Source organism: Pecten maximus, chromosome 10, assembly GCF_902652985.1.
Source record: "Pecten maximus chromosome 10, xPecMax1.1, whole genome shotgun sequence".
NCBI classification, from domain to species: Eukaryota; Metazoa; Mollusca; class Bivalvia; order Pectinida; family Pectinidae; genus Pecten; species Pecten maximus.
This window is the reverse complement of record NC_047024.1, coordinates 39,383,872-39,411,128: the sequence shown is the minus strand read 5'-3', so window position 1 is coordinate 39,411,128 and position 27,257 is coordinate 39,383,872. Positions and strand designations below refer to the sequence as shown.

Sequence of the window (27,257 nt, the reverse complement as noted above, 5' to 3'; positions counted from 1 at the left end):
AGTGGCTTCTTTTACGAAAACAACCCCCTTTGGGCCTCATTTAAATTAAATGCGAAACTCAGGCTTCTAGCTCTACTTGCATTGAGAAGATAAACGAACTGACTCGCTTCAATGAAGTGTGACATTGTTTCATAATTATCGTGTTGATTATACACTGGGCCATCCGTCATAATGTCCCCTTGGGATATATATTGGATACCTGTACAAATCACCTACATAGGTACCGAGACAATAAGGCTTCACACAATACCCGTCACAGTTGTTGTTTCACGGTTGACTGGCCTGACCTCGTGTCATAATCGCTCAGGTAAGGCCGGTTTTCAGAAGTAATTTTTGGTATATTTTAACAGGAACCGGACGCAAAATCGGTCCGGTGTTCGGAATTCAGAGGGATCGGTATTTGGAAGTTTTTTAATACTATAATAAAGAAGGACCAATTCCGTACAATGTCAATTCGTTCGGTATTCAGAGGTGTTCGGTTTTTAGAAGGTTCGGTTTTCGGAAGTTGCACTGTAATCTAGAATTTAACAGGCAAAACAAGCTCACAGAAACTTGAGAGATACGTAGGTAATCACTGTGACAACATAAAATGATAGCAACATCAATATCTTCATTATATTGTCAGTACGACACAGTATAATAGGTTTTATAGCAAACACAGTCTGTAGAAATAGCATGTCATCATAGCACAGAGCAGCCATAGCAACAGTCAGTAGTCATAGCAACAGTCAGTAGTCATAGCAACAGTCAGTAGTCATAGCAACAGTCAGTAGTCATAGCAACAGTCAGTAGTCATAGCAACAGTCAGTAGTCATAGCAACAGGTAATACTCTGAAAGTCTGTTGTGGATATAGCATCTGTGAGACGTTGGCATTCACATCAGTCTGTAGGTAAATGTGTAGCAATATACGCTACAAATCTATAATACACTTTGTTAACCATTGAAATGATCATCAACACGATCACTACATAACTATATAGAACCTGTGTAATCAGACAATCTCCCATACCTCTGTAATCTGACACTTCATTGTTATCGCTCTCACCCAGACTACAATTTGAAAAATGATTTCCATAGCTATCTGTACATATCTGTAGGATCCTACAAAGAAACATTTACAGCTACTTTAATTTCCAACCATTTACAAACATAAACAATGAAAGGACTTGGGAGAAGGGAGGTACACATATTTTTTATAATTTCTATATGTTTTGAACACTTACAATATAAGCATATGATTTGAACATTAATATGCCTAATTTATTGAGATTCATCGCCATGGTAAAGTTAATATGACAGGTCTTTGTCATTGCCTTTCTAAATACAAGATATGAACTTCAGTCTACATACACAGTTCCTGCACAATGGCTCTCTGTTGGCATCTCATCAACTATACCTTAAATGGACAGCACTCAAATCTTACTACAGTACCGTTACTACACACAGGTCTTACTACAGTACCGTTACTACACGCAGGTCTTACTACAGTACCGTTACTACACACAGGTCTCACTACAGTACCGTTACTACACACAGGTCTTACTACAGTACCGTTACTACACAGGTCTTACTACAGTACCGTTACTACACACAGGTCTTACTACAGTACCGTTACTATACACAGGTCTTACTACAGTACCGTTAGTACACACAGGTCGTAACCATTGTCCATTGAGTACTGTTACTACACACAGGTCTTACTACAGTACCGTTACTACACACAGGTCTTACTACAGTACCGTTACTACACACAGGTCTTACTACAGTACCGTTACTACACACAGGTCTTACTACATACAGGTCTTACTACACACAGGTCTTGCTACAGTACCGTTACTACTCACAGGTCTTACTACAGTACCGTTACTACACACAGGTCTTACTACAGTACCGTTACTACACAGGTCTTACTACAGTACCGTTACTACACACAGGCCTTACTACAGTACCGTTACTACACAGGTCTTACTACAGTACCGTTACTACACACAGGTCTTACTACACACAGGTCTTACTACAGTACCATTAGTACACATATGTCTTACTACAGTACTGTTACTTCACAGGTCTAACTACAGTACCTTCACTACACACAGGTCTAACTACAGTACCTTCACTACACACAGGTCTTACTACAGTACCGTTACTACACACAGGTCTTACTACAGTACCGTTAGTACACACAGGTCTTACTACAGTACCGTTAGTACACACAGGTCTTGCTACAGTACTGTTACTACACAGGTCTTATACTACAGTACCGTTACTACACAGGTCTTACTACGGTACCGTTGCTACACACAGGTCTTACTACACACAGGTCTTACTACAGTACCGTTAGTACACACAGGTCTTACTACAGTACTGTTACTACACAGGTCTTATACTACAGTACCGTTACTACACACAGGTCTTACTACAGTACCGTTACTACACACAGGTCTTAATACAGTACCGTTACTACACAGGTCTTACTACAGTACCGTTACAACACACAGGTCTTACTACAGTACCGCTACTACACACAGGTCTTACTACACACAGGTCTTAATACAGTACCGTTACACACAGGTCTTACTACAGTACCGTTACTACACACAGGTCTTACTACAGTACTGTTACTACACACAGGTCTTACTACAGTACCGTTAGTACACACAGGTCTTACTACAGTACCGTTACTACACAGGTCTTACTACAGTACCGTTACTACACACAGGTCTTACTACAGTACCGTTAGTACATTAGTACACAGGTCTTACTACAATACTGTTACTACGCAGGTCTTACGACAGTACCGTTACTACACACAGGTCTTACTACGGTACTGTTACTACGCAGGTCTTACGACAGTACCGTTACTACACACAGGTCTTACTACGGTACTGTTACTACGCAGGTCTTACGACAGTACCGTTACTACACACAGGTCTTACTACAGTACTGTTACTACGCAGGTCTTACGACAGTACCGTTACTACACACAGGTCTTACTACAGTACCGTTACTACACACAGGTCTTACTACAATACTGTCCCTGGCCTACACACATCTCACTTCAGTAATGTTCTTTGTGCAAACACAAACAGTATACCCATGTCTGTTAGTAGTCTGATGTACACAAGTATTGAAATAGTCTGCTTGGTTGTAAGATTACTTATTGAAATACATGTAGCCAATAGATCTAATTGTATTATTCAAATTCCATTCCATGTGTGTCTTTGGTAAATTCCTCACCTTGTACAACAATATATATCACATGATCTAGTATTACAATATCACATGATCTTGTAGTTCAATATCACATGATCTAGTATAACACAATTTCACATGATCTATTAATACAATATCACATGATCTAGTATTACAATATCACATGATCTAGTTTTACAATATCACATGATCTAGTATTACAATATCACACAATCTAGTATTACAATATCACATGATCTAGTATTATTATATCACATCATCCAGAATTACCATATCATACATGCCACTTCATTAAGACAAAAGTTGATATCCTTCATTGAAACAAAAGACAAAATATTGAAAACTTTATGATTGATTTAATACAATTGTCTGACTTGTAATAATTTATAAATGTTTGCTGGTCTGTATGAACACAGCAAAACAATAAACACAATACAAGAAGTCAACATTTTATAAAAGTTCAACAATTGTTCTTCAAAATAGAACAGCCTTAATTAAGACCTTAAGAAAGAAATTGGCAGTTTCACATTCCTTATCAAAAATACTTTTGTGATAAAAATACCTCTAAGAGGTGGGCCCTCCACTGTATGAACACTGCCAGCATGAGTGTATCCTGATCACCAATACAATACACATCAGGCAGTACTCCTCAGGTTTCTCCTCTCACTATCTCGCCTCACATTATACACTTATGTTGGTGTGACATTTTACTATGTAACCTTGACATTCTGTTTCACATTAAGTGACCTTGATTTCTTACATGACCTTGACCATCACCTTGATGTTGTTAGATTACATTTACACAAACCATTTATTTTCTACTTAGCGTCTTAAAAGTGATTTTCATCCTTTACTTCTGTTGGAGATTTGTGGTTCTCAAAAACTAAATGGAGTCTGAAATCTTGCAAAATCAAAATAGTACTTTTAATCTGATACCACCGGAAAAATATTCCTATTGATAAATAAAGATGTATACGCATTATTCAATGAAAATTTCAAAATAAGAAAGTCACATTAATCACATATGGTGATTTTTCTGATTTTTTTTCGCAATCAAACATACATTATCAAAAAAAAAAGAGAAAAATCAATGTTTACTAATTTTAATAAACTGTTCATACTTTCCAGGAAATATTTTTTTCTAAATGTAAAGTTCTATCATATAGAACCCCTGTTCACAGTAAAACACACATCAGGAATTTAGCAGAGCAGAAATATGAATTTGCAGCTTTATGATGCTTGTGAGATAAATAATGCCAGATTACTTCAGGCCATTTGATCAGATCTAAAGACAACACAAAGTAGACTATATAATACTTCTCACACAAAGTTGATTCCGTCGCCATTGTAGGTTCATAAACAACATGTCTACTGACACCGTCTATCTGCCAGACTGCGTAGTCACAATTTCAGATAATACTTTCCTTGCCATGAATTATGGCGTAAATACGTCATCAGGTTCTGAATTCCAGCTTCAAACCCAACACACCAAAATTGGCAAGATTGAGACCTTGGTATATGTGGAAATATACCTCCAATCTGTCTGATAGGAGCAGATGATAAAACAGGCCGTCACAGGCCTCTTACATCAGGTACCCTGTGGGAGGCCCCTAATCCAAATCTTCCTGATCCCCGGTCGCTCCACTTGGGTTGGTCATGTTCTCCATCAGTTCCAGGACATGTTCGACAGGCTGAGGACGTCCAGACTCGTCAACACGACTCGGCTGGATGATCCCTTGGCTGTAGATGATAACAGAAAATTTTGCAGAATATCAAGATTTGCAAATCTAAATGCATATTTGTTTTACATTAAACATCTTAAAATGGTTTATATTATGTTGGAAATCACCCAAAAAAACTTTAAAACAATATAACATGTAGCGGAGAAGTGATTGGTCAAAGATGCCAATTGTTTCAAATGCGTTATAATAACTTCTTGACATCATAGGTATGTATTGTGATGTAATCATTGAAAGAGTAATGGGGTAAGATTAGCATCATTTAAAATTTCAATCTGTCTGATACAATGCTGTTGTCATGAATGTTTGCAACAAAATATTAGTTAGGTGATTCATATGAGGTATAGTAAACACAAATGTTTTCATTTTACATTTTAGACATGGTAAAATGAATTTTTTTATGACATGGAACCTATGAAAGACCTTTTATACAAGGCCCTATGTATTACAGATGTAGGTACACACCACTGGAGTTTGTGCATCATGTTGACTAGTTTCATGGCTTCAAACTCCTTTTGTTCCTCACTCATTCCCTCGAAAGGATCTGGTTTATCCTCCTCCCATCTGCCTGTTACAGGATTAACCCTACAACAAGTACAACTTTGTCAGTTACTGCCAGTTAAAAAGATATCTTAAATTTTCTTATCCGTTAAACAATATTGAACTTTTGTGTAAACCAATTTGTTTAGATACAAAAGCCTAATTAGGCATCTTAGTCGACATCCATATATATAAATAAATCAAATAAAAACAAAGATTTGTTGACTTATAAAAAAAAACAAACTTAAACTACAGTAAAAACTGTCTTCTGAACATATGGAACAATTTTCTAGTTCAAAGTTTTCTTAAACAGGTTTCTTCATATAGAGTTTGGCATACCCCAGGTAATGACAAGTGTAAGTTGTTTTTATCTATTCAATTAATCTTTTACAGTTAATATTAGAAACTATGAATTTACATGTCTCGCAATTGGCTATACTCTTCAGTGTCCGAGTCATCTGAGTTGCTGGAGTAGTCTCCCCCTGACTTTCCTCCGAGCAGAAGACCCCTGTTGGCTAAGAGGCCAGCACTGTTCCCATAGCCTGTGTACTTCACCATTCTGTTAACTGTGGGTCAAGACAGTCATTCATTAGACAGACAGAACAATACCAAAGGTATTTATATTTCATTAAGCGACATTGATGTGATATACAGTGATCAAAGTTAGTTTTGAGGTGCAATTTTCTTGTAGTAGCTGGTGGCTACATCACTAATGAACAAAGGGGGCTGGGGTTTTTGGGTTTGCTGCATACTATCCAGGGTGAATAGGGTAAAATCTCTTGCCAATGAACACAATCACAACAACCAAGACATTATATGATCTCAGCTCCATCAGAAACATAAACCGCCGTATTTTCCCCTGAGGACCATTAGTCTTGATTGAGCCATCACAGAAATGTGTAAAATTGTGTGCTATATACCCATCATAATATTCTTGAATTACTGGAGGTTTATTTTGGACAAATTATGAGAAATTATTATATGAAACACTTACAATATATCCATCTATTTAGCAAAAGAAACCATTCTTAAGTTAATATGGTACTTCACTAATTAATTAGCATATGCACTGCATCATTATCTTTAAGGTTCAACAATTCTGTATTCATATCAAAAATATCCTTACCACTCTCTTTACACAAAACAAACAAGAAATCTGCAGCCAAGTCCTTGACATCTGTGATCGGTGATGTTAGCAGCTTACACAATCTATATCAATATATACAAGTTATATAATTTATATAAATATAAACGAATTATAAACCTAAATAAATATACACAAATTACATAATTTATATAAATATACATTAATCACATAATTTATATAAATATATACAAATTACATAATTTATATACAGTCAAACCTGTCTATAACGACCACCCAAGGGGAGACAGAAAAACGGTCAATATAGACAGGTTGCCTTTATAGACAGGTCAAAATTATCGCACCAACCAATTAACATGAAACTGCCATACATAACATGTCATTGAACAGGGCATTCAGAAGACCAGTCAGAAGTCAAATAAATGCATAAACTTTATAAATCTGAAGGGTTTAATTTTTAATGATTTTGTGGACCCAAAGACAAAACATAACTCAAATTGGTCTTACTTTTTTTTTTTTTAATATTTTGTTCTGAAATAATGCTATATGTATCTATCAAATTGTCTCCCTTTCTTTCTTTCTTAAATAAAGAAAAATATCACACAATAATTAATTAATCAATTATATTTGTGTTACTACTAATTATTTTGTGACATATAGTCTAACTTCTAAAACCAAAAGATTTTTTTTTTACCCAAATTGAAATCCGGATATTTGTGGCAGTTTACGACTTTTTATTAGTATTGACTAATTAAAGATGGCGGCAGTACAAACGCTAGTACCGACAGCTACGATTAAGAAAGGCATTATTGGCTTTCATGTGAGTAAATCTTGTTGACAGATATGACCAGTGTTTGTTATTGAAGTGATGTATCCTAGTTGTAATCACAAAATTAACTGACCGTGTCAAAGGAAGCCACCTATGCACAGTTGTAATGTAAATACTGACATGCATGGTGACCCGACTCCTCTCTCACCGAGCCCCAGGCCAGGGCAGCTACAGTAATTATAGGCTAACAGGTGGTAGGGGTCTTTTGTTTATATAATCAGGCCAGGGTTGTGGTGGTCCTTTGTTTGTATAATCAGTCCAGGGTCGATGTGTCTGAATTTTCCGGGGATTTTATGAGGGATGACTGCCGAGAGCAGAAGATGGCTGACAGAAATCGGTCGCTATAGAAAACAAATTAGCGACCGCCGTTCCAAAATCACCGGTCGTTAGTCACATTAGACAGGTAGTCGCTATACAGAGGGTCGTTATATAGTAAAATCTCACGGGGAATCTTAAAACCGGACGTTATAGACAGGCAGTCATTATATACAGGGGGTCGTTAGAGCAGGTTTGACTGTAAATACAATGTATACATGAATTATAAATCTAAATAAATAAACATAAACTACATAATTTATATAACTATACACAAAGTATATAATCTATATAAATATATATGAATTACATAATCTATACAAAAAAAACAATTAACATAATTTATATAAATATACATGAATTATAAATCTAATCAAATATACATAATTTATATAAATATGCATTAATCACATCATCTATATAAAATACATTAATTATATAATCCATATAAATATACACAAATTCACATTGTGTTATTAATATATATAAGGATTTTTAATATACACAGTCAGTGACAGCATTTAGAGCAAATTTCACTGTAATCACTACATTTCTTTATGACTACACTTATTACATTCAATCAGGGTTATTCCAGAATTATCTGTGTGTTTATCTGTTATTATCTGTTGGATCATGACAAATGTGATCATGGTGTGAAAGTGAGGAAGGGGAGACAACTCACCTGTTTCTAAGTGTATCTCCATCTTCTGGTAATTTCTTCACCTCATCCTTCAAGGGTGGCAACACCTTAAATAAAAAAAAAAAAAAAAAAAATGGTAAAATTTAAATCAACCAACAAATAAAATAATGTGGTTTTCAATGTTCTTTTCCCCCAGTGACCTCGATATTACATGCTGGGACTACAAAGTACAATATAGGTATAATCCTGTTGTGTTGGTCTGGTCAGATGACAGCAGCAACAGAGCCGGGCAACTTGAAAATGTCCTGTTTATGTGTATCAAATCATGCCATGTGCTAGATGGCAAGAATTCTAGTTGGTTTGCAGGCAGGAAAAGCTTAACACAAGACGTCAGCACATGGATTGGTTAGTTTGTCCAGAGCAGTGGGGTAAAGATGACCACGCAGTAAAGACCAGCCCGTTTTTCAGCTTCCCAAGAAACACAAACCAACACAGGTAGGATTGTCGAACCATGCACCTTGGATCTTCACCTGAGGTTAGGTGACGCCACTTTAACACACTGAGTTATCATGGCCGCTAATGAAATGGGTACCTAAGGACAATACATTGTGGTATACTAGAACAGTATTGGCTACTAAACTCACACTTCAACATCACAATTTCTACTTACCTTAGAGCGACAGAACTTGCGGATAGCTCTGTTAGCCCTACAGGTCTCACACAGGCAGTGAAGAATGGGAGCGAGACTTTCCTTCAGAGACTTCATTGGCTAAAACACAAAATAACTAAATGCACAAAGGAAAACACTTAAGTTTATATACACATCAGGCTAAAAGTAAAGACCTAAAGAATCTAGATGATTACTAATCATTACATATAGTATTACTATTACATATATTAGCTATTTATCTGAATTTTAATCTGTTAAGATGACACTACATCTGAACAAATTTAGTTGGGGCTATCCGAGGAAAGTATATCTGGTCAGTTATTCAAGTAAAAATAAATATCTCCGGGAAGGAAATAAAGAAATTCTAGGTTGATGCAGGAGAAAATGATATGTCTTATAATTATGATACTGTTTTATTAAATCACTTCTTTTGGTGGTTCTTGTCTGATAAACCCTAGTGATCCTGTTGGGTAGATACTGATATTTTGCTGGAATATCCCTAATTACGTTGAGTTACTGGTTTGTACATTTTATGCCTACTTGATTCTAGAACATAAAACCTAGATAGTATACCACATTCAGCTTCTTGGTGAGGAAGACAATGGGAGTAAAGACAACATATTAAGTAGTATTACCAAGTCTAGCATATTGTAGAGGAAGGCAAGATGAACAAAAGAGTACAGAAAATGACTAGAGAATTAAATCTTTTTTAAATGTTACTACCACATCTAACCTGTTGTAGAGAACAATGTTACTACCACATCTAACCTGTTGTAGAGAACAATGTTACTACCACATCTAACCTGTTGTAGAGAACAATGTTACTACCACATCTAACCTGTTGTAGAGAACAATGTTACTACCACATCTAACCTGTTGTAGAGAACAACTAGAGGAACACGAGTACAGAAAATGACTAGAAAAAGCTCTTGTTTTAAGTACAATGTCTAGCCTGTTGTAGAGGAACATGAGTACAGAAAATGACTAGAAAAAGCTCTGTTTTAAAAATTACTACCACGTCTAGCCTGTTGTAGAGGAAGTCAAGAAGAACAATAACTGCCTCCATGTTTTTCCCGTCAAACTCGACATCTTTATTCTCCATACCACCAACATCGATCTCGTTGAGAGGAATAAGCAGCTCCTCATAACAGTCCCGTGGGATGTTTGTAAGTAGGTTCACTGTGTGACTAAGAAAGAAAGACATCACATTTATTTCTGTAGTCTTCGCTCTGGATCATATTGTATCTTGTTTTAATGCAGCGTTGATAGACAATAACATGAAATTTGTCTGCATTACATACAATTAAAGATATGACAACATAAAGAACTAGTATTATCAGGTTCTCATACATATTACCTGGTACTCAAACGTATTACCTGGTACTCATATGTATTACCTGGTACTCATATGTATTACCTGGTACCCATATGTAATACCTGGTACTCATACGTATTACCTGGTACCCATATGTATTACCTGGTACTCATATGTACTACCTGGTACTCATATGTATTACCTGGTACTCATATGTATTACCTGGTACTCATATGTACCACCTGGTACTCATACGTATTACCTGGTACTCATATGTATTACCTGGTACTCATACGTATTACCCGGTACTCATATGTATTACCCAGTACTCATACGTATTACCCGGTTCTCATATGTATTACCCGGTACTCATAACGTATTACTGGTACTCATATGTATATCCTGGTACTCATATGTATTACCCGGTACTCATACGTATTACCTGGTACTCATACATTTTACCTTGTACTCATACGTATTACCCGGTACTCATACGTATTACCTAGTACTCATATGTATTACCTGGTACTCATACGTATTACCTGGTACCTATATGTATTACCTGGTACTCATATGTACTACCCGGTACTCATATGTATTACCTAGTACTCATATGTATTACCCGGTACTCATACGTATTACCTGGTACTCATACGTATTACCTTGTACTCATACGTATTACCCGGTACTCATACGTATTACCTAGTACTCATATGTATTACCTGGTACTCATATGTATTACCTGGTACTCATACGTATTACCTGGTACCTATATGTATTACCTGGTACTCATATGTACTACCCGGTACTCATATGTATTACCTAGTACTCATACGTATTACCTGGTACTCATATGTATTACCTGGTACTCATACGTATTACCCGGTACTCATATGTATTACCCGGTACTCATAACGTATTACTGGTACTCATATGTATTACCTGGTACTCATATGTATTACCTGGTACCCATATACTACCTGGTACCCATATGTATTACCTGGTACTCATATACTACCTGGTACCCATATGTATTACCTAGTACTCATATGTATTACCTGGTACTTTAACATATTACCTAGTACTCATATGTAATACCTGGTACTCATATGTACTACCTGGTACTCATATGTATTACCTGGTACTCATATGTACTACCTGGTACTCATATGTATTACCTGGTACTCATATGTATTACCTGGTACTCATATGTATTACCTGGTACTCATACGTATTACCTGGTACCTATATGTATTACCTGGTACTCATATGTATTACCTGGTACCCATATACTACCTGGTACCCATATGTATTACCTGGTACTCATATACTACCTGGTACCCATATGTATTACCTAGTACTCATATGTATTACCCGGTACTCATATGTATTACCTGGTACTCATATGTATTACCTGGTACTTTAACATATTACCTGGTACCCATATGTATTACCTGGTACTCATATGTATTACCCGGTACTCATATGTATTACCTTGTACTCATATGTATTACCAGATACTCACATGTATTATTTCCTTTTGAAAGGCACAACTGATTGAAATAGGGATTTTTGTAATCACTTTACAAAATTCTTCACATGAACAATTTATTCAAAGTACTGACAAAAGCCATTTTTCTGGCCAATGAAACCTTATGACCATGAAATCCTTGTTCATGTAGTTGTGTGTTTTCAATCTAATTTAAATCTTAGGTTCAATTCTAGTCAGTATAAATTGATCAAATTTAAGTTAGATTAGTATGTTTTAGTATTAGATTACAAACATTGACCAACTGAAATGGAAGTGAGAAGAAAAATAACACAAATTTACAGCCGACTTCTTTTTACGGTGCATGAACATCTATCTATTCTAAATAAGTAGCATCTCCCAATGTCACAACCATTATGATAGGGTCCAACACATAAACTGTGACTCAAAGCTTTGGGATGGGCTCATTAAGGACATTAAAATAGCGTTAGTTAGTATTATTACTGAACTTTTATAGACATAGTGGGGTTATTACCAAGCATGGACTTATTGTCAAATGTGATAAATTCCCTATTGTAATTTACGAGAGAGCAGACATGTGATGGTTTGTCTACCTCTGTAGTTCTTCCTGACGGTCCTTGCTCTGTGTTCTACTCATCAACAGGTCCCGCAGTACACTAACCAGGCGCATAAAGTGGGCTTCCTCTTCCTGTAGAGAAAACAATATCACATTATACTGTTTCATATACTTAAAATTTGTCTCTTTAAAGGTTGTAAGTTTTAATGATATTTGATTAGTCATGAAACACTTGTTCATGGATATCTCTATGGTAATCATCAATGAAAGTCTGGTTTTCTCACCTCATCTAAAGCATTTTTATCAATCGGGACTGTGATGTTGAAGAGAATTTTGAGGATTTCACAACAGAGGTCCACCTCCTGTTCCGTAAGTCCAGACTGCCGAGCATCCGCATCCCGGAGAATTAAATCAACAACCTCCATCAGGTATGTGAATCCATGTAACTCATAACGAATCAAAGGTCTGAATGGTAAACACAGAAAGCTATAAGTAAACCAGGGTACATGTAATGTATGTTAAAAGTTCAAAACATATCAACGTTACGTATTCTAGTGATCATAAAATAATAAAATATCCACTGTATATGTTATAACTTCAAATTAAAATACAAATACGAATTAGTCTGGTCATAACATATCTCTGAGAATTTCTATATTAAGCTACACATATCAATCTTGAACAAGTAAAGAATGTATATGATTTATGAGTTATAAACTTTTGTCGACCATAATAACAAACAGAAATGTCTACTAAAGTGATTAATCATCAAACTTTCTTCGGATTTGAAAAATGTAAACTTTACTAAGTTTAAAACAATTGCAAAACCAGTTGGTCCTATACTAACTTATTCTGTGTAGAATGTGGTATTTTATAAGAAACCTGTAGAATGCCACATATAAAATCTTTAATTATCCTAACCCCTGGTATCCCTCCAAGCTTTTTTTTTAGTTTTCCTGTTATTATGAAATCACATTTCTGAACATCTACAAGTTATGTGAAGTCCGAGGGGTGGATAAATGGTGTTGTAATGTATCAATAGTAACAATCACTGTGGTTATGTCCAATTTTTGTTGAATGTTTACCTTGTTTCAGCACACAGGGCAGTCAACAGGAACAGCATCCTCATATCAAAGAACTGTTGAACACAAATTTCATCATTATTTTAGTTAAACGTGATCTGGAGCAAAATCTGCTCAAATTTTGAAAGCTACATATTTTTGAGAGATTTCTATTACAATGAATTATTCAATTTTTTGGTAACTGCTCATAAGTATGTGTGATAACCCAGTGCTTCTTAAGCAACTTTATATACAACACATTAACCATTTATTACAGTGATCCAGTTTGTCAATAAGGATTTGAGGTTAACCATTACACAAAATCAGGTAGCAATACAAATTACAATACACCAATTGATAGATATCATACAGCCTGTTAATAAACCTTAACATGTGTACGATTGCTGTTACCTTTATTTCAAACTTGAGATCTGGATCTTTGTAAGTCTTCAGCCGTTGTATAATCCCCTCCACACAGCCGTTTTTACTGAGAATACATATGGTTACATAATATCATTCAAAATGACTGGATTTGCATCTTATTATCTAAACTATATATATCCTGTATAAGATATGCCTTAAATTGTTACCTTTATAATTGTAACACATTATTCTCCATTTAACTATCAAATAACATCAATTACATTACGTGCAATTAATGTACAACCAATCACCATTGTCTTTTTTTCCTATTGTTTCAAACTATTTTGTTGATTCAAGTTTGGATTTAGTAAGGTTTATGGCTCAGTTGGGAGTCATTTAAGGTCAAACTTTGGAGATGACCACTATATGTGTGTACATATAATGATATCATACATCGGGGGAGACCCAGGACCGTCACAGCTTTTCTATATCATTATAGTGTATTACTACATATAGTTGTCTGTGGGATCTTGTTACACTTACCTGCAGACTCTCTGGACTTGAACATTGTTGAATATTAAGTTACACAGACACTTCTGGGCCTCCACCATCACTGCAAAATATCATTTCACATCATTTAATAATAAATATACTTATTTTGATGTAGAGTAGAATCAAAATATATAATTTTTCTACCGCAACTAAATTCTCAATATGAGAATAGATCTTTGGGTGCAAAAAGATTAGATATGAAGATAAAAATAAAAATGTATGCATTTCAATATTGAAATTGAGACCGAAACAAACAAATAAAACTTGAGTCAAAACAATACAACAGAATGAATAACTGTACATATTACATTTAAAGTTTTAACTGTAACAAAGCTATCGGGGACAAGTTACTTTTTCTTCTACTTTCTAAAGTAAGGTCCATTTTTAATTGTATGGTTGTGTCTGGATACAGGGTGGATTAAGGGTTTAAAAAAAATAACCTTAAAAGAATCCCTTTGATCTTTAACCTTGAACCTCTGACCTACAGTACTCTCATCCGGAGACTCTTACCATCAGGGTCACCATTCTGAATGGTGACACACTCGCCCTCCTCCTCAGAGTAGTGTTGGAGTCCTGCCATCTTCATCATCAGGTTTAGGGCCACCTCTGAGATCATGCCTGCCAACTTCTCTTTCTCTCGGCTAAACAGGCGCAGTGTCTCCAGACACAGGATGTGGCATTTGGCAGCACCCTGCACACGCAGAAGGTCCAGTATGGCCTCCACACATTTCTACAAGGTTCGATTCATGATTATTAATTATAAAACCTTAATTCTCAGAAATCCAAATACATGTACCAAATACATGTATTTATAATGTATCCAGTTTTCAAGCTATTCTCTCCTGGACTTGTACTCCTATACTGCCTCCCTAACTAAGACTTAACTCCTACACTGCCTCCCAAACTGAGACTTAATTCCTATACTGCCTCTCTCACTAAGACTTAATTCCGACACTACCTCCGTAACTAAGAGTTAACTCCTATACTACCTCCCTAACTAAGAGTTAACTCCTATACTACCTCCGTAACTAAGACTTAACTCCTATACTACCTCCCTAACTAAGAGTTAACTCCTATACTACCTCCGTAACTAAGAGTTAACTCCTATACTACCTCCGTAACTAAGAGTTAACTCCTATACTACCTCCGTAACTAAGAGTTAACTCCTATACTACCTCCTACTGAACTCCTAACTGCCCTACTAAGAGTTAACTCTATACTACCTCCGTAACTAAGAGTTAACTCCTATACTACCTCCGTAACTAAGACTTAACTCCTATACTACCTCCGTAACTAAGAGTTAAAACTCTATACTAACCTCCGCTTAACTAAGAGTTAACTCCTATACTACCTCCTAACTAAGACTTAACTCCTATACTACCTCCGTAACTAAGAGTTAACTCCTATAACCTACCTCCTAACTAAGAGTTAACTCCTATACTACCTCCCTAACTAAGAGTTAACTCCTATACTACCTCCGTAACTAAGAGTTAACTCCTATACTACCTCCGTAACTAAGACTTAACTCCTATACTACCTCCCTAACTAAGAGTTAACTCCTATACTACCTCCGTAACTAAGAGTTAACTCCTATACTACCTCCGTAACTAAGACTTAACTCGTATACTACCTCCCTAACTAAGAGTTAACTCTATACTCCTACCTCCTAACTAAGAGTTAACTCCTATACTACCTCCGTAACTAAGAGTTAACTCCTATACTACCTCCCTAACTAAGAGTTAACTCCTATACTACCTCCCTAACTAAGAGTTAACTCCTACACTGCCTCCCTAACTAAGACTTAACTCCTACACTGCCTCCCTAACTAAGACTTAACTCCTATACTGCCTCCCTAACTAAGAGTTAACTCCTATACTGCCTCCCTAACTAAGACTTAACTCCTATACTGCCTCCCTAACTAAGAGTTAACTCCTATACTACCTCCCTAACTAAGAGTTAACTCCTATACTACCTCCGTAACTAAGACTTAACTCCTATACTGCCTCCCTAACTAAGACTTAATTCCTACACCACCTCCCTAACTAAGACTTAATTCTTATACTGCCTCCCTAACTAAGACTTACCAGTAACTCTTATATATTGTCTCCCTCTTACTTTGCCAATGTACATGAATATATTATACACACACACACACACACGTATAACATCGTGCTGTACAGTTGAGTATAATATTAATAGCAATTAACAAACTTCATCTTGTCAAAATTTTATTCAAAACAGCCACCCAGTGGTCATTTTGATCTTCTTTTAGAACAGCATACAATTCATGTAAATCATGATTATAAATATACTCAAGCTCGCTCAAATAATTTTTTTATCAACTAATGACATTTGTTTTAAATGTTACATATAAATCACGTATTTACCTGTTTTACATCCAAAGTCAACTCAGGGAAACTGAAGGTCTGTGCATTCTGCAAAACATGAAAACAAATGATATACGTACGCGTGAACCATTTATGTATACGTACTTACACATATAGAGAAGCTTACATGAGTGAGCCTGTTTGCCATATCTAATTTACCAGACAAGTGCAAGTTTCATAAAACATGAGTTCTGTTTGATCCCAATAACAGAATTTTAGATATTTTTACAGAGACTGGCATTAGGGTCAGAAGAATCTGGCATGGGGCTGACCTGTAAAAATGGAACAAGTCAATCAAATTCTCTGATCATGCATTCTCAATCATACTATGTACTGTTGATTAAAGGATATGATAAACTCATACAAGAGGCCAACAGGGTCTGTATTTTCCATCTGAATATTTCAGTGATTATGGCAAAACATTTCCCTTTGGACTCATGATCAAATGACCTTGACCTTTGATCAAGTGACCATAATCTTTGGTCAGTTGATCATCATGACAATCTTTGTTTGATTAATTTTTGACCTCATTAATGTATCTTTTTTTTATTTTGTAAACTTAACATTTTGACCAAATTTCATGTAAAACACTCAAGAATTAACAGCCGGGAAGTAATTTGTGGATGGACAGACAGACTAAATGACTGCTAAAAGGCACTTGTATTTTAGATAAATGGAAACCCTAAATTTAGACAAAATCCTCTCATTTCTACAAAGAAAGATTTTAATGAAAAGAATTAGCTAAATTTCCCGTATATTGTTCCACAACAATCAGGTTCCCAGGCCTAGGCCCACCATTTCTACAATATCGATCGGCCAAGGGTGCAGGTTCAAACCCTAGCTGGACAGAATCCTGCCATTGAAACAGAAAAAAGGTTTTTAAAAGACTTTGCAATATACATATGGGCACCATCCTTCAGAGCCCTGGGGATCCTATCTCACCATTTATACAAATTGGGTTCTGCTTCAACAAAGCATGCTTAATTCAGACTAAACAGGAACCAAATCCTTACAATCCTACAGAAGGATTTTTTAAAGATTTTGCTATACTTCGCCTTTTCGGCCCTGCCCCTCAACTCCCAGGGGGTCAGCCCTATCATTTGTGCAATTTTGAATCCCCACCACATGCATCTAGCAATGTTTCTTGTCAAATTAGGTTAAATTCCTATCAGTGGAAGAAGAAGTCATTTGAAGAAATTGTCCTTAAGGTATGGATTAGAATATATACACGTATATACATTTTTAAATAAAAGTACCAGTATTACTGTAGTAGCTAACAGATATTTTTTTTTATTTTCCAGTTTTGTCCAATAAGTCACCCATTAATATGAATTAGAACCTGTTATAAAGGCCATGTAATTAAACATAGTAATTCTACACACATGAACATAAAATGTACACGTTCTGTGATGACCACATCACTTAAACACTACAACAGCCAATTGTCCGCCAGTCACTCATGATCAGGTTTTATATATTGTTACCATAGCAACTCAGGGACTTTCCTGGGTATTTTGGGAATCGCCAAAAATCATCAAATTGGGAAAATTACGTCGTAAAAGGGGGTAATTGGGAAAATTTGTAAAACTTTCTGTATTACAAAATAAACAACTTTAACACCAATTAATACTGTTTTGATGTTTTAATCACTGATATTACACTTGTACAATGTACTTTACAGGGACAAGTGCCGATCTTTTGCAAGTTTGAAGTTTTGAACAAGTTGTTCTAATTCATATTCCGTCAGGGTACTGGCTCCCTCTATGTTAATGCGCATTATTGCATTAATTGACTTGCAACTCAATCTGCTGCGCATTGGGGTTTTTAGCAAAGCCATTTGGCTAAAGCTCCTCTCCACTGAGGCCGTTGATGCTGGAATAATGTTCACCAGGTACAGAAGCTTGCACATCATTGGAAAAGATTCTTGGAGTACAGGATCCCCAGAGACTTTTAAAAACATTGACAGCAGATTGTTAACCTGGTCACCCTCATTACTATTGGAAGGCTGTGGATTTCTGGCTTTCATTCTGTAAAAAAATTATTTCATGATTTTTGCAAAAATTCTGCAATGTGCAATACATGTATGATTATGGATCATGTCAATGAACAAATGATTTAATTAAATTAATTTTATATTAGCCTATACAAAATATTTTTGAAGTGATGTAGCAAATACAGAACTACTTTATTTCAGATTAATAAACCTTTAGTGAAGATCAGGTTCATAGTCTTTATTAATCAAACTCAGCAGTAAAGTCTTTGGTAGTTCAGGAAATTTATTATCATATGAAGAGTTATTGTAATGAAATGATGTTGATTATACTTAATTATTAATCTTTTTTATTTTTTTAACTTTCCTATTCGATTAGTACTGACCTTTTCATGATTTTGATTTGATGCTTGAAGGCACAGTATTCAGCTTCAGTTGCATCTGGATCAAGATCCCTCTCACATCTTGTCACATGACCTTGGAAAATGTCCTCTCCAGGTTCCCCATAGTGTCCACAAAGTACAGTCAATGCCTCCTAAGGTAAAAAAAACTTAAGTCAATAAACAGAAAATGTCTAGGATGAGTCGAGGTAACTGCGTTTAATTATGATTAACATTTTAATACTTGTCAAAACAGCTGTGAATGTCTGACTTATTGTTAATGATTATATTAATAATGAATCAAAAACTATCATTGAAGGATCAGTTATTGTATTTAAATTGAACAAGGACTGTGTTGGTCTCCAATAAATAAAGATTTAAAAAATCAACAAGTTCAATTCTTTCTAATTCTAGAGCATAACTGGAGTGAATATAGGCCTACTTGATATTTATAGTACCTTTCCATGGTTTTGAAGATCAACAGCACTGGCATTGGCTTCGATCATACTAGGATCCAGAGCCTTCCGAAAAGCATCAAACACAGGGTGCATGTAGAAAGCATCATTGATTTCTCCAATCAAACTGTCTATAAATGGAACAGCAACATCTTTAATAAATGCTTTGATGTCAAGGTTCTCAAGGTGACCTCTGTGACGCCTTTGCAGATCAGTTCTTTCATTGATGATGAGAAGCAACTCTGAAAGACGACTGACATATAACTGATCCCCAATCTGATTGTTCTCTTGAAATTCAAGATAAGTCTCTTTAATGACTTCCAGGTCAGTTACTGTTGCTTTCACTTTCTCTTCCACATTGCACAGTACAACATCTGTTTTCTGGAGGTAGAGGCTGAGATGGTTCAGTGGTTTCAACACATCACTCAACACGCAGATCATGGCAACAACATTTTTCTGTACAAGAATAGATCTCAATCCAAATACCTCTGGTTCACGTTTTTGTTGGTATATTTGGTCCAGAGCATCAAGCACCGACTCGTACCTCTCAATAAACCTTACACATGCTTTGCCATGTGACAACCACCTAGTTGTAGCAGCCCTGATCAACATCAACTTGTCCATGCCATATACAACTTGAACATCTTGCAGCACAGCAAACCTTTGCGGGGAGTACTTGAACAATTTCCATATCGCAAGTAAAGCCTCATCTACCTCAACAAGTAAAGGAAATGTTTTCATCAAATGTTTAAGGCAGAGGGCAAGGCGATGACAGCGACAGTTGATGTACAGGCTCTTTGGTGCATAGTTCCTAAATCGTCTTTGAAGACCTACAAAATTGGAAATGAAATGTTTCAGATATGTAGAAAAATATTGATAAATGAGCATGTATACTATTTAACAATATTTACAATATAATTTAAATAATCAATTAATATTTCAACACAGTCATAGTGACAGAGTGAATCCCACTGTAACTAATAATAATAAATTATTAACTTGATCATGGAGACAGTTTGAGGATATAGGCAGTAATCTTAAAAGTGCTCATCTTTGACTTAATCTAATGTTGTTGTTTTTATTTCTCTTTCTCATGTTATTATTTTTACAAGTTCATTTTTTATTGAATAGTATACTTACCAGTACGAATGCCACTCATCGAGTTGGTGCCATCAAAGGCAACAAACCGACATTTTTCAATGGGTATCCCTTTTGCTATGAGAAAACCGTGGAGGACATCCATCAGGGTGGCACTGTCTGTCTTTTGAACTTCAACCAAACCCATGAAGTGGTCTGTGAAATTGGAGTGACTTTCATGGTACCAGCGGCAAAACACAGATAATTGTGTTTTGTTGGCCTCGTCGGTGCTCTCATCAGCTAGCAAACTGTAAAATGGGGCTTTGCGTAGAGAGTCCAGTAGGCTTTGCTCAATGTTCTCCCCTATTAATTCAATTAATTCTGTGGCAGTTTTAACTGATAGGTAAGTAGCCTGTGGTGGTGCGATTTCAATATGCCTGGCAATATCCTCTACACCTAAACTTGCAACAAATCTCACAAAATCTTCAAAATTTGTTTGGGCCCATTTCTTCCTGATGATAAAGTATATTGATTGAAACAGTTTTTTCAACACACTTGCATTCCTTTCTTTTTCAGCTTTAAGATCAGACTCATTTTTCATTGACAACTGTTCCAGTACAGACATTTTTTGTTTCAAACCAATTTTCACTTTCACTTCTGCATTTATTTTGGATGCCTTCAGATGTGGGGTACTGTTTGCATGCTTATCTAATAATCGAGATGGATGTGTACCCAATGTCTCAAGGCCTGGGGAGATAAATGGAGACGTAACACTTATCACACTCATAGAGCTTGAATCTGAACAGTTACTGCCATATGTTAATTCACACAACTTACAAAGGTATCCTTTTTCCGAGGTGTGGTAAAGCCAAGGATAGTTGACAGTATATCTGTTCATGTCAAATCGCCGCCGATCTATGTTACTGTGAGCTGGCTTAAAATCAATCTCGGCCCGTGTCTCCCTGAGTTGAACTTTCTTTTGAAGTGGCGTGGTAGTCGTGGAGGCAACCATAGCGACTGGAGTCTGTACAGCTACTTCCACTGAAACTGTTTCACTTTGTTTGCAGATATTTGCGCCGTCGCTATCGCCAGTAACGGATTTTATTTCATCACACAATTTGTTAATGTTATTATCACCGACGTCACTCGGTTTGCACTCTGTCTCGTCATTACTTGGTGCATCGACACTAACATCAAGTTTTTGTCGTTTTGAAAAAAACGCTGATATAAGCGTCGAACTTGGCTTATTTTTCGGAACCTTCCTCACATAATACTTCCCGTTGTGAGACATTTTGTTTCTAGCGGATACATCATTTGAACGCTTGTAAATAACAATACTATGTTCCTTTCTTATTCAAACGCTCAAGCGATACAGATTTCGGTGATTTATAACAAACAAAACGAAAGTAATAAAATCCGGATTTGAGAAAATCGGCAGCAAGATTGGGATTTTTTTTTTCCGGATTGGGAATTTTTATTGTTTTTTCTAATTGGGAACGGTGCCGATATTCGGTACCATTTATATAGGCAGGAAAGTCCCTGCAACTTGGCAAGAAATAATAGATATGAAATAGATGGATGAAATATTTGGTGATCATGAGGCATTGCAAAGTCTATGACAAATCATATGATACTGAGCCTTTACTAACAAGATAATGGCTCGACCACCAAACTATATATATTTTATCAATTTGTTCTATATACAGACTTGAGAGCATGCCATCACAAATAATGAAAGGATCACGTGCATGCAGATTCCTGACGTAGTTTATGACAGATTCCTGACGTAGTTTATGATAAAGTATACAGTCAGCTGATCATGAGTTCTGAAATATTTCAGTCAATTTGACAATTTTGGCCCCGACCATCAACCCCTGGGGGTCAGTCAGGGCCAGCGTGATCATGTGCCTACCATCAAACTACCATCACATACTGACAATTCTAACCAAAATTGAATGAATTACAATGGAAATTCAACAAATGATAGTCAAAAATGTGATCTCCATACACAAATTATGATAAATGTGTACTCCCTCACTAAGTAATTAACAATTACAACCAGACACAAAAATTTTACAAGTTTATTAAACTATGTGGTACAAATATCATTTTTGTGTCTGCTTGTTATTTCACCTGAATTCTATATAGAATAATTTGAGAATAAAAATTCTCAAACCCATTTGATATTGATCATCATGAACCTTCGTTAAATTTTATTCAAAAATGAAAAATAAAAAACACAACAAAAATTCAAAGTGTCCCTACTTTTTGTTTACCAGGAAGATTAATATATTGTACAGAACTTGTAGTTCCTCTGATCATGAGCTGGCCTTGCTTTTTGGTATGTCAATATAATAATTGTTATTAACAAAGCAAATCTTGCTCATCTAAACGCTATAATTCCTTCCAAGTGCTTATACTGCAACATTCCAGTCATCTAGATGCTTTTATTATACACTGTATATAAATAAGTGACAACCACAATCAAGTGATTGATCATGACAAGTTTTTCTCGCATGTGCTACCAGTGAATAATATCTTTCATTTATCATTATATATCGCTGTTGGGCATTTTTGATGATACTCAATAGCAGATATCTTACTTGATGATACTCATGCATCAATGAACTTGATTAATTGGAATACCACTATTATATATATATCAATTGTACAATTTTTCTTCTGTGACTATTGTTAGTATTGAATTTGTGATACCGATACCCCATAATAGCTAATTAAAGGTTAAGTTTTATACCTATAATAAGTTACATATATCGCATCAAGAAAATGGGGGTAGAAAATGAATGTTGACTGTCTAAATCATGACCAGCTGCTCTGATTTATATTAGTCTACTAGAAATTTTCTTATATGAGGTAGAAAAGTGCAAATACACCACAAAGTTATTACAAATGGAGGAACACCACAATAGTTATCATAAATGGAGGAATCCTGCTACCTAACATATGAAATGAGAAATGGAATCGGAAAACAAAGAAGTATACATATCACATGAAAATCTGGGATCAACCAAATTCAAGCATAGATGAGCTTTCTAGAAATAGAAATAATGATTGAACAGACATCATATATGTCATTTATACATGTTTATTGCTATATACCTCTGGAACATTACAAAATGAAAATCAACTTTTCAGACAACATTTATTTTCATGACTGTCTACATCATGACCATCCGCTCTGAGTTATCAGTTCAGACTTATGTTACCAGTCTACTGTAAAGAGATTATCTTAATGGGGGTAGAAAAGTGTCAAACAGGCAATACATTGCAGTCCAACAGCTAATCATCATGATCCTCGTGACCTGTGATCAGAGGAATGATTGTGAGCTGTGAGGATTTTACCTGCCATGCGATTCTTTAAATCATATTTTTCAATTTTCTTGTGTAAAATACAGATAAACATCTAGCTATATATATAGCCTAGCTAAATATCATGTAAGGGTTCACTTTGATTGGATGGGTATAGTATACGCCATATATGTAAATGACACTTGTGATCATGAGTATCTTGTGATGCTTTTCACATGCCCCAAGAATCCTGGAATTTATTTTTCAATATCTTTTTCTGTAACTTATACTTGATAGCTGTCTCTAACAATATGCAAAATTTGCAATGGCTACATGCATATATGTAATATGGGTTCTAATTAATATTGATATTAGTACAACATTGCAAATTCATAACTGTAATAGAGGAAATGTGAAATGAGAATTGACAATGAAAAAAATGATTACACTTTATTCCTGTTTGATTGCTTGTCAGGTTAGTCTATTATATACTGGTATAGCTACTAAATCAAATATCCACTGTACATTAACAATATAATCTCAGCGGCCCAATCTCAGTAGAGTTTGAAGGTAGTGTAGATCTAGATACATCACATGCAAAAATTGTATGATTATAATCATCACATATTAGGCCAGCATATGAATGCAAAATTGCACATACTTTCGCCCTGTATTGACACTAGAATTCCACGTGATTGAAACAAAATAATGATGAAAAGATGATAAAACGTATCTTATAATATCAAATGATATTTACCCAATGTAGATTCTAATTTTTCTATATTTGGCTTTTTCTACTTGTTCGACTAGGGTATATGGGTTCAAGATTATGCATGTGACATGGGCTGTTCAATATGCTGTGAGAATGAACAGAGAATGTATGAATAAGTATGCAATATTGGCAGAAAATGAATCGCGTGCGTAATTATGAGAGATATAAATGGACCTCATTATAAATATTTAGATCGATTCTGAACGATGTTTTTGTCTCACCTTTGTCGTAAAAGCCTCGAGCACTAAGCACACTTCCTGTTCATTTCCAGTCTGTAATGTTTTTAAAATACTCGCGTCAACGCTCATATTTGTTGTTAAGCACGACGACCGTGTTGAAATACGCTAATTTGGTGGATATGTTGTTGACATTTCCATCTTTTCCTGGACCAAGAAAACAACTGCTTCCTCCTTGTGACACACACGAGTAGGTCAACGATCACTAGGCGAACGAACTACATCTGCGTCCGTACTGGCATGTCGGCTAATATTGCAACATTCATTGAGCAATGAACGCAAGAAATCTTAATTCTTATAAATAAGCCGTATGAAAAATAAGATTATTACATCTTTACAAGATAAAAAAAAAATAGATTAAATTATGTCACAGGCGTCTGCTTCTGACTGATTTATAGAAAAAATATTAGCCTACTCTTACAATATCAACGTTGATATAGTAAGAGTTATAGTTATTTTTATCAAGACTAACCAGAAGCAGACGCCTGTGGATATAACCATGAAAATATCTAATATGATTTTAATAAATGACAAGATCATGAAACCTAGTGTATACACAGGTGCCTGACTCGTTTTTTTTTTAAATAATAAAATATAAGAGTTATCTCATTTATATGTAAAACGAGTCAGGTATGGGGCGCCGTTTTACTATTTATTCCCATTTGGTGATATCACCTATTCAAATGAGTGATATCACCTATTCGAATAGGTGATATCACTTAAGAACTTTTTAAAGTGATATCACCTATTCGAATGAGTTATATCACCTATTCGAATAAGTGATATCACCTATTCGTTTCATTAAGTGATATCACCCATTTGAATAGGTGATATCACTCATTCGAATAGGTGATATCACTTAATGAAACGAATAGGTGATATCACCAATTCGAATAGGTGATATCACTTATTTGAAAAATGAATTGGTGATATCACCTCTTAGAATAGGTGATGTCACTGATTGAATAGGTGATATCACCTATTCGAATAGGTGATATCACCAAATGGGAATAAATAGTAAAACGGCGCCCCATAGTGATATCACTCATTCGAATATGTGATATCACCAATTGGAATAGGTGATATCACTTATAAAATTTCATAAGTGATATCACCTATTCGAATAGGTGATATCACTTAAGAATTTTATAAGTGATATCACCTATTCCAATTGGTGATATCACCTATTCGAATAGGTGATATCACTTAAGAATATTTTTAAGTGATATCACCTATTCCAATTGGTGATATCACCTATTCGAATGAGTGATATCACCTATTCGAATAAGTGATATCACCTATTCGTTTCATTAAGTGATATCACCTATTCGAATAGGTGATATCACTTATTTGAAAAATGAATTGGTGATATCACCTATTCGAATAGGTGATATCACTTATTTGAAAAATGAATTGGTGATATCACCTATTCGAATAGGTGATATCACCAAATGGGAATAAATAGTAAAACGGCGCCCCATAGTCAGGCACCTGTGGTGTATAGTATATTTTTATGCTTAAAAAATCGGTTGTCTGTGATATTCCAACGTGAAAAACTTGAAAAATAAAAGAGATAAAATAATCTTATTTGTTTTTTTGTTTTTTTTTTCTCTCTCTCTTTTTTTTTGTAAATTGCATTTCTATGAGTCAATAATATATCTGTATCAATACGTTTTATTATACCTTTATCGGAATAAACATGCCATGTCAAGGGGGGAAAGGGCAATAACTCTGTAAATTTGAAAAAAAAATCATTCAAGTATGCCACACCATTCCAGCATGTGTATTATGATATTCAAAAAATCAGTTTTGCTTTTTTTATTATTATTATTGGTGCATAAAATAACATTTTCTTGGTAGAAAAGTTTACCTTAGTCAAATGTAAACGTCAATTATTTGATCAGGACAAATCTAGAATACACATAGGAAAAGTCTAAATAACGACCACAACAATATAACTGTCATAAATGGGACGATGCGCGCCGTACTTCTACCGAGTCATTCTGACATCATCGTGTGTATTAGTCAGGTAGGCCTATGGAGCACTGTTTTACATAAATTCATTAATTGTTAAACGTGTCATGATAATGAGTTCGTGAAATGACTAATTCATCTGATGATTGAGAAATTACCATTTCATTATTAGTGATATTACTTTATAAAAGTGTCACACCAATTCATTGTAGTGTTTATATGGTGTTACCACCAATTCCTTTGGATCACCTACTCATCGTGATAATGT

At 35.3% G+C, this 27,257-nt stretch overlaps 3 protein-coding genes across 52 annotated transcripts; 1 reads left to right on the top strand and 2 right to left on the bottom strand.

The window, feature by feature from the left end:
• Nucleotides 1-519: 519 nt before the first annotated feature.
• On the top strand, nucleotides 520-3,440 carry LOC117336908 (E3 ubiquitin-protein ligase SspH2-like). Of its 49 annotated transcripts, XM_033897685.1 has the most exons (8): nucleotides 520-1,617; nucleotides 1,690-1,785; nucleotides 1,848-1,877; nucleotides 1,964-1,993; nucleotides 2,128-2,217; nucleotides 2,322-2,441; nucleotides 2,573-2,720; nucleotides 2,989-3,440. In XM_033897685.1, the coding sequence occupies exons 1-8, from the start codon at nucleotides 1,332-1,334 to the stop codon at nucleotides 3,227-3,229; spliced, it is 1,041 nt and encodes a 346-aa protein (XP_033753576.1). In that variant the 5' UTR covers nucleotides 520-1,331; the 3' UTR covers nucleotides 3,230-3,440. The 49 variants fall into 49 exon arrangements, 37 of the variants coding, with proteins under 37 accessions (XP_033753576.1, XP_033753581.1, XP_033753579.1 ...); XM_033897690.1 differs by lacking the exon at nucleotides 1,964-1,993 and having other exon boundaries at nucleotides 520-1,565; nucleotides 1,696-1,785; nucleotides 1,848-1,935; XM_033897688.1 differs by having other exon boundaries at nucleotides 520-1,565; nucleotides 1,696-1,785; nucleotides 1,848-1,993.
• Nucleotides 3,441-3,555: 115 nt separating this feature from the next.
• LOC117336907 (synembryn-A-like) lies at nucleotides 3,556-25,189 on the bottom strand. Of its 2 annotated transcripts, none has more exons than XM_033897667.1 (15): nucleotides 25,001-25,189; nucleotides 16,797-16,844; nucleotides 14,920-15,139; nucleotides 14,401-14,470; nucleotides 13,906-13,981; nucleotides 13,519-13,571; nucleotides 12,718-12,898; nucleotides 12,471-12,565; nucleotides 10,068-10,239; nucleotides 9,053-9,151; nucleotides 8,425-8,489; nucleotides 6,620-6,702; nucleotides 5,912-6,059; nucleotides 5,419-5,538; nucleotides 3,556-4,954 (listed from the first exon to the last, which is right to left on the bottom strand). In XM_033897667.1, exons 1-15 carry the CDS (start codon nucleotides 25,085-25,087, stop codon nucleotides 4,825-4,827), a joined length of 1,647 nt encoding a protein of 548 aa, XP_033753558.1. In that variant the 5' UTR covers nucleotides 25,088-25,189; the 3' UTR covers nucleotides 3,556-4,824. The 2 variants fall into 2 exon arrangements, with proteins under 2 accessions (XP_033753558.1, XP_033753559.1); XM_033897668.1 differs by having other exon boundaries at nucleotides 10,071-10,239.
• Nucleotides 18,420-21,845, bottom strand: LOC117336906. Its single transcript, XM_033897665.1, has 4 exons — nucleotides 20,762-21,845; nucleotides 19,625-20,451; nucleotides 19,173-19,321; nucleotides 18,420-18,823 (listed from the first exon to the last, which is right to left on the bottom strand). Exons 1-4 carry the CDS (start codon nucleotides 21,708-21,710, stop codon nucleotides 18,472-18,474), a joined length of 2,277 nt encoding a protein of 758 aa, XP_033753556.1. The 5' UTR covers nucleotides 21,711-21,845; the 3' UTR covers nucleotides 18,420-18,471.
• Nucleotides 25,190-27,257: the final 2,068 nt, after the last annotated feature.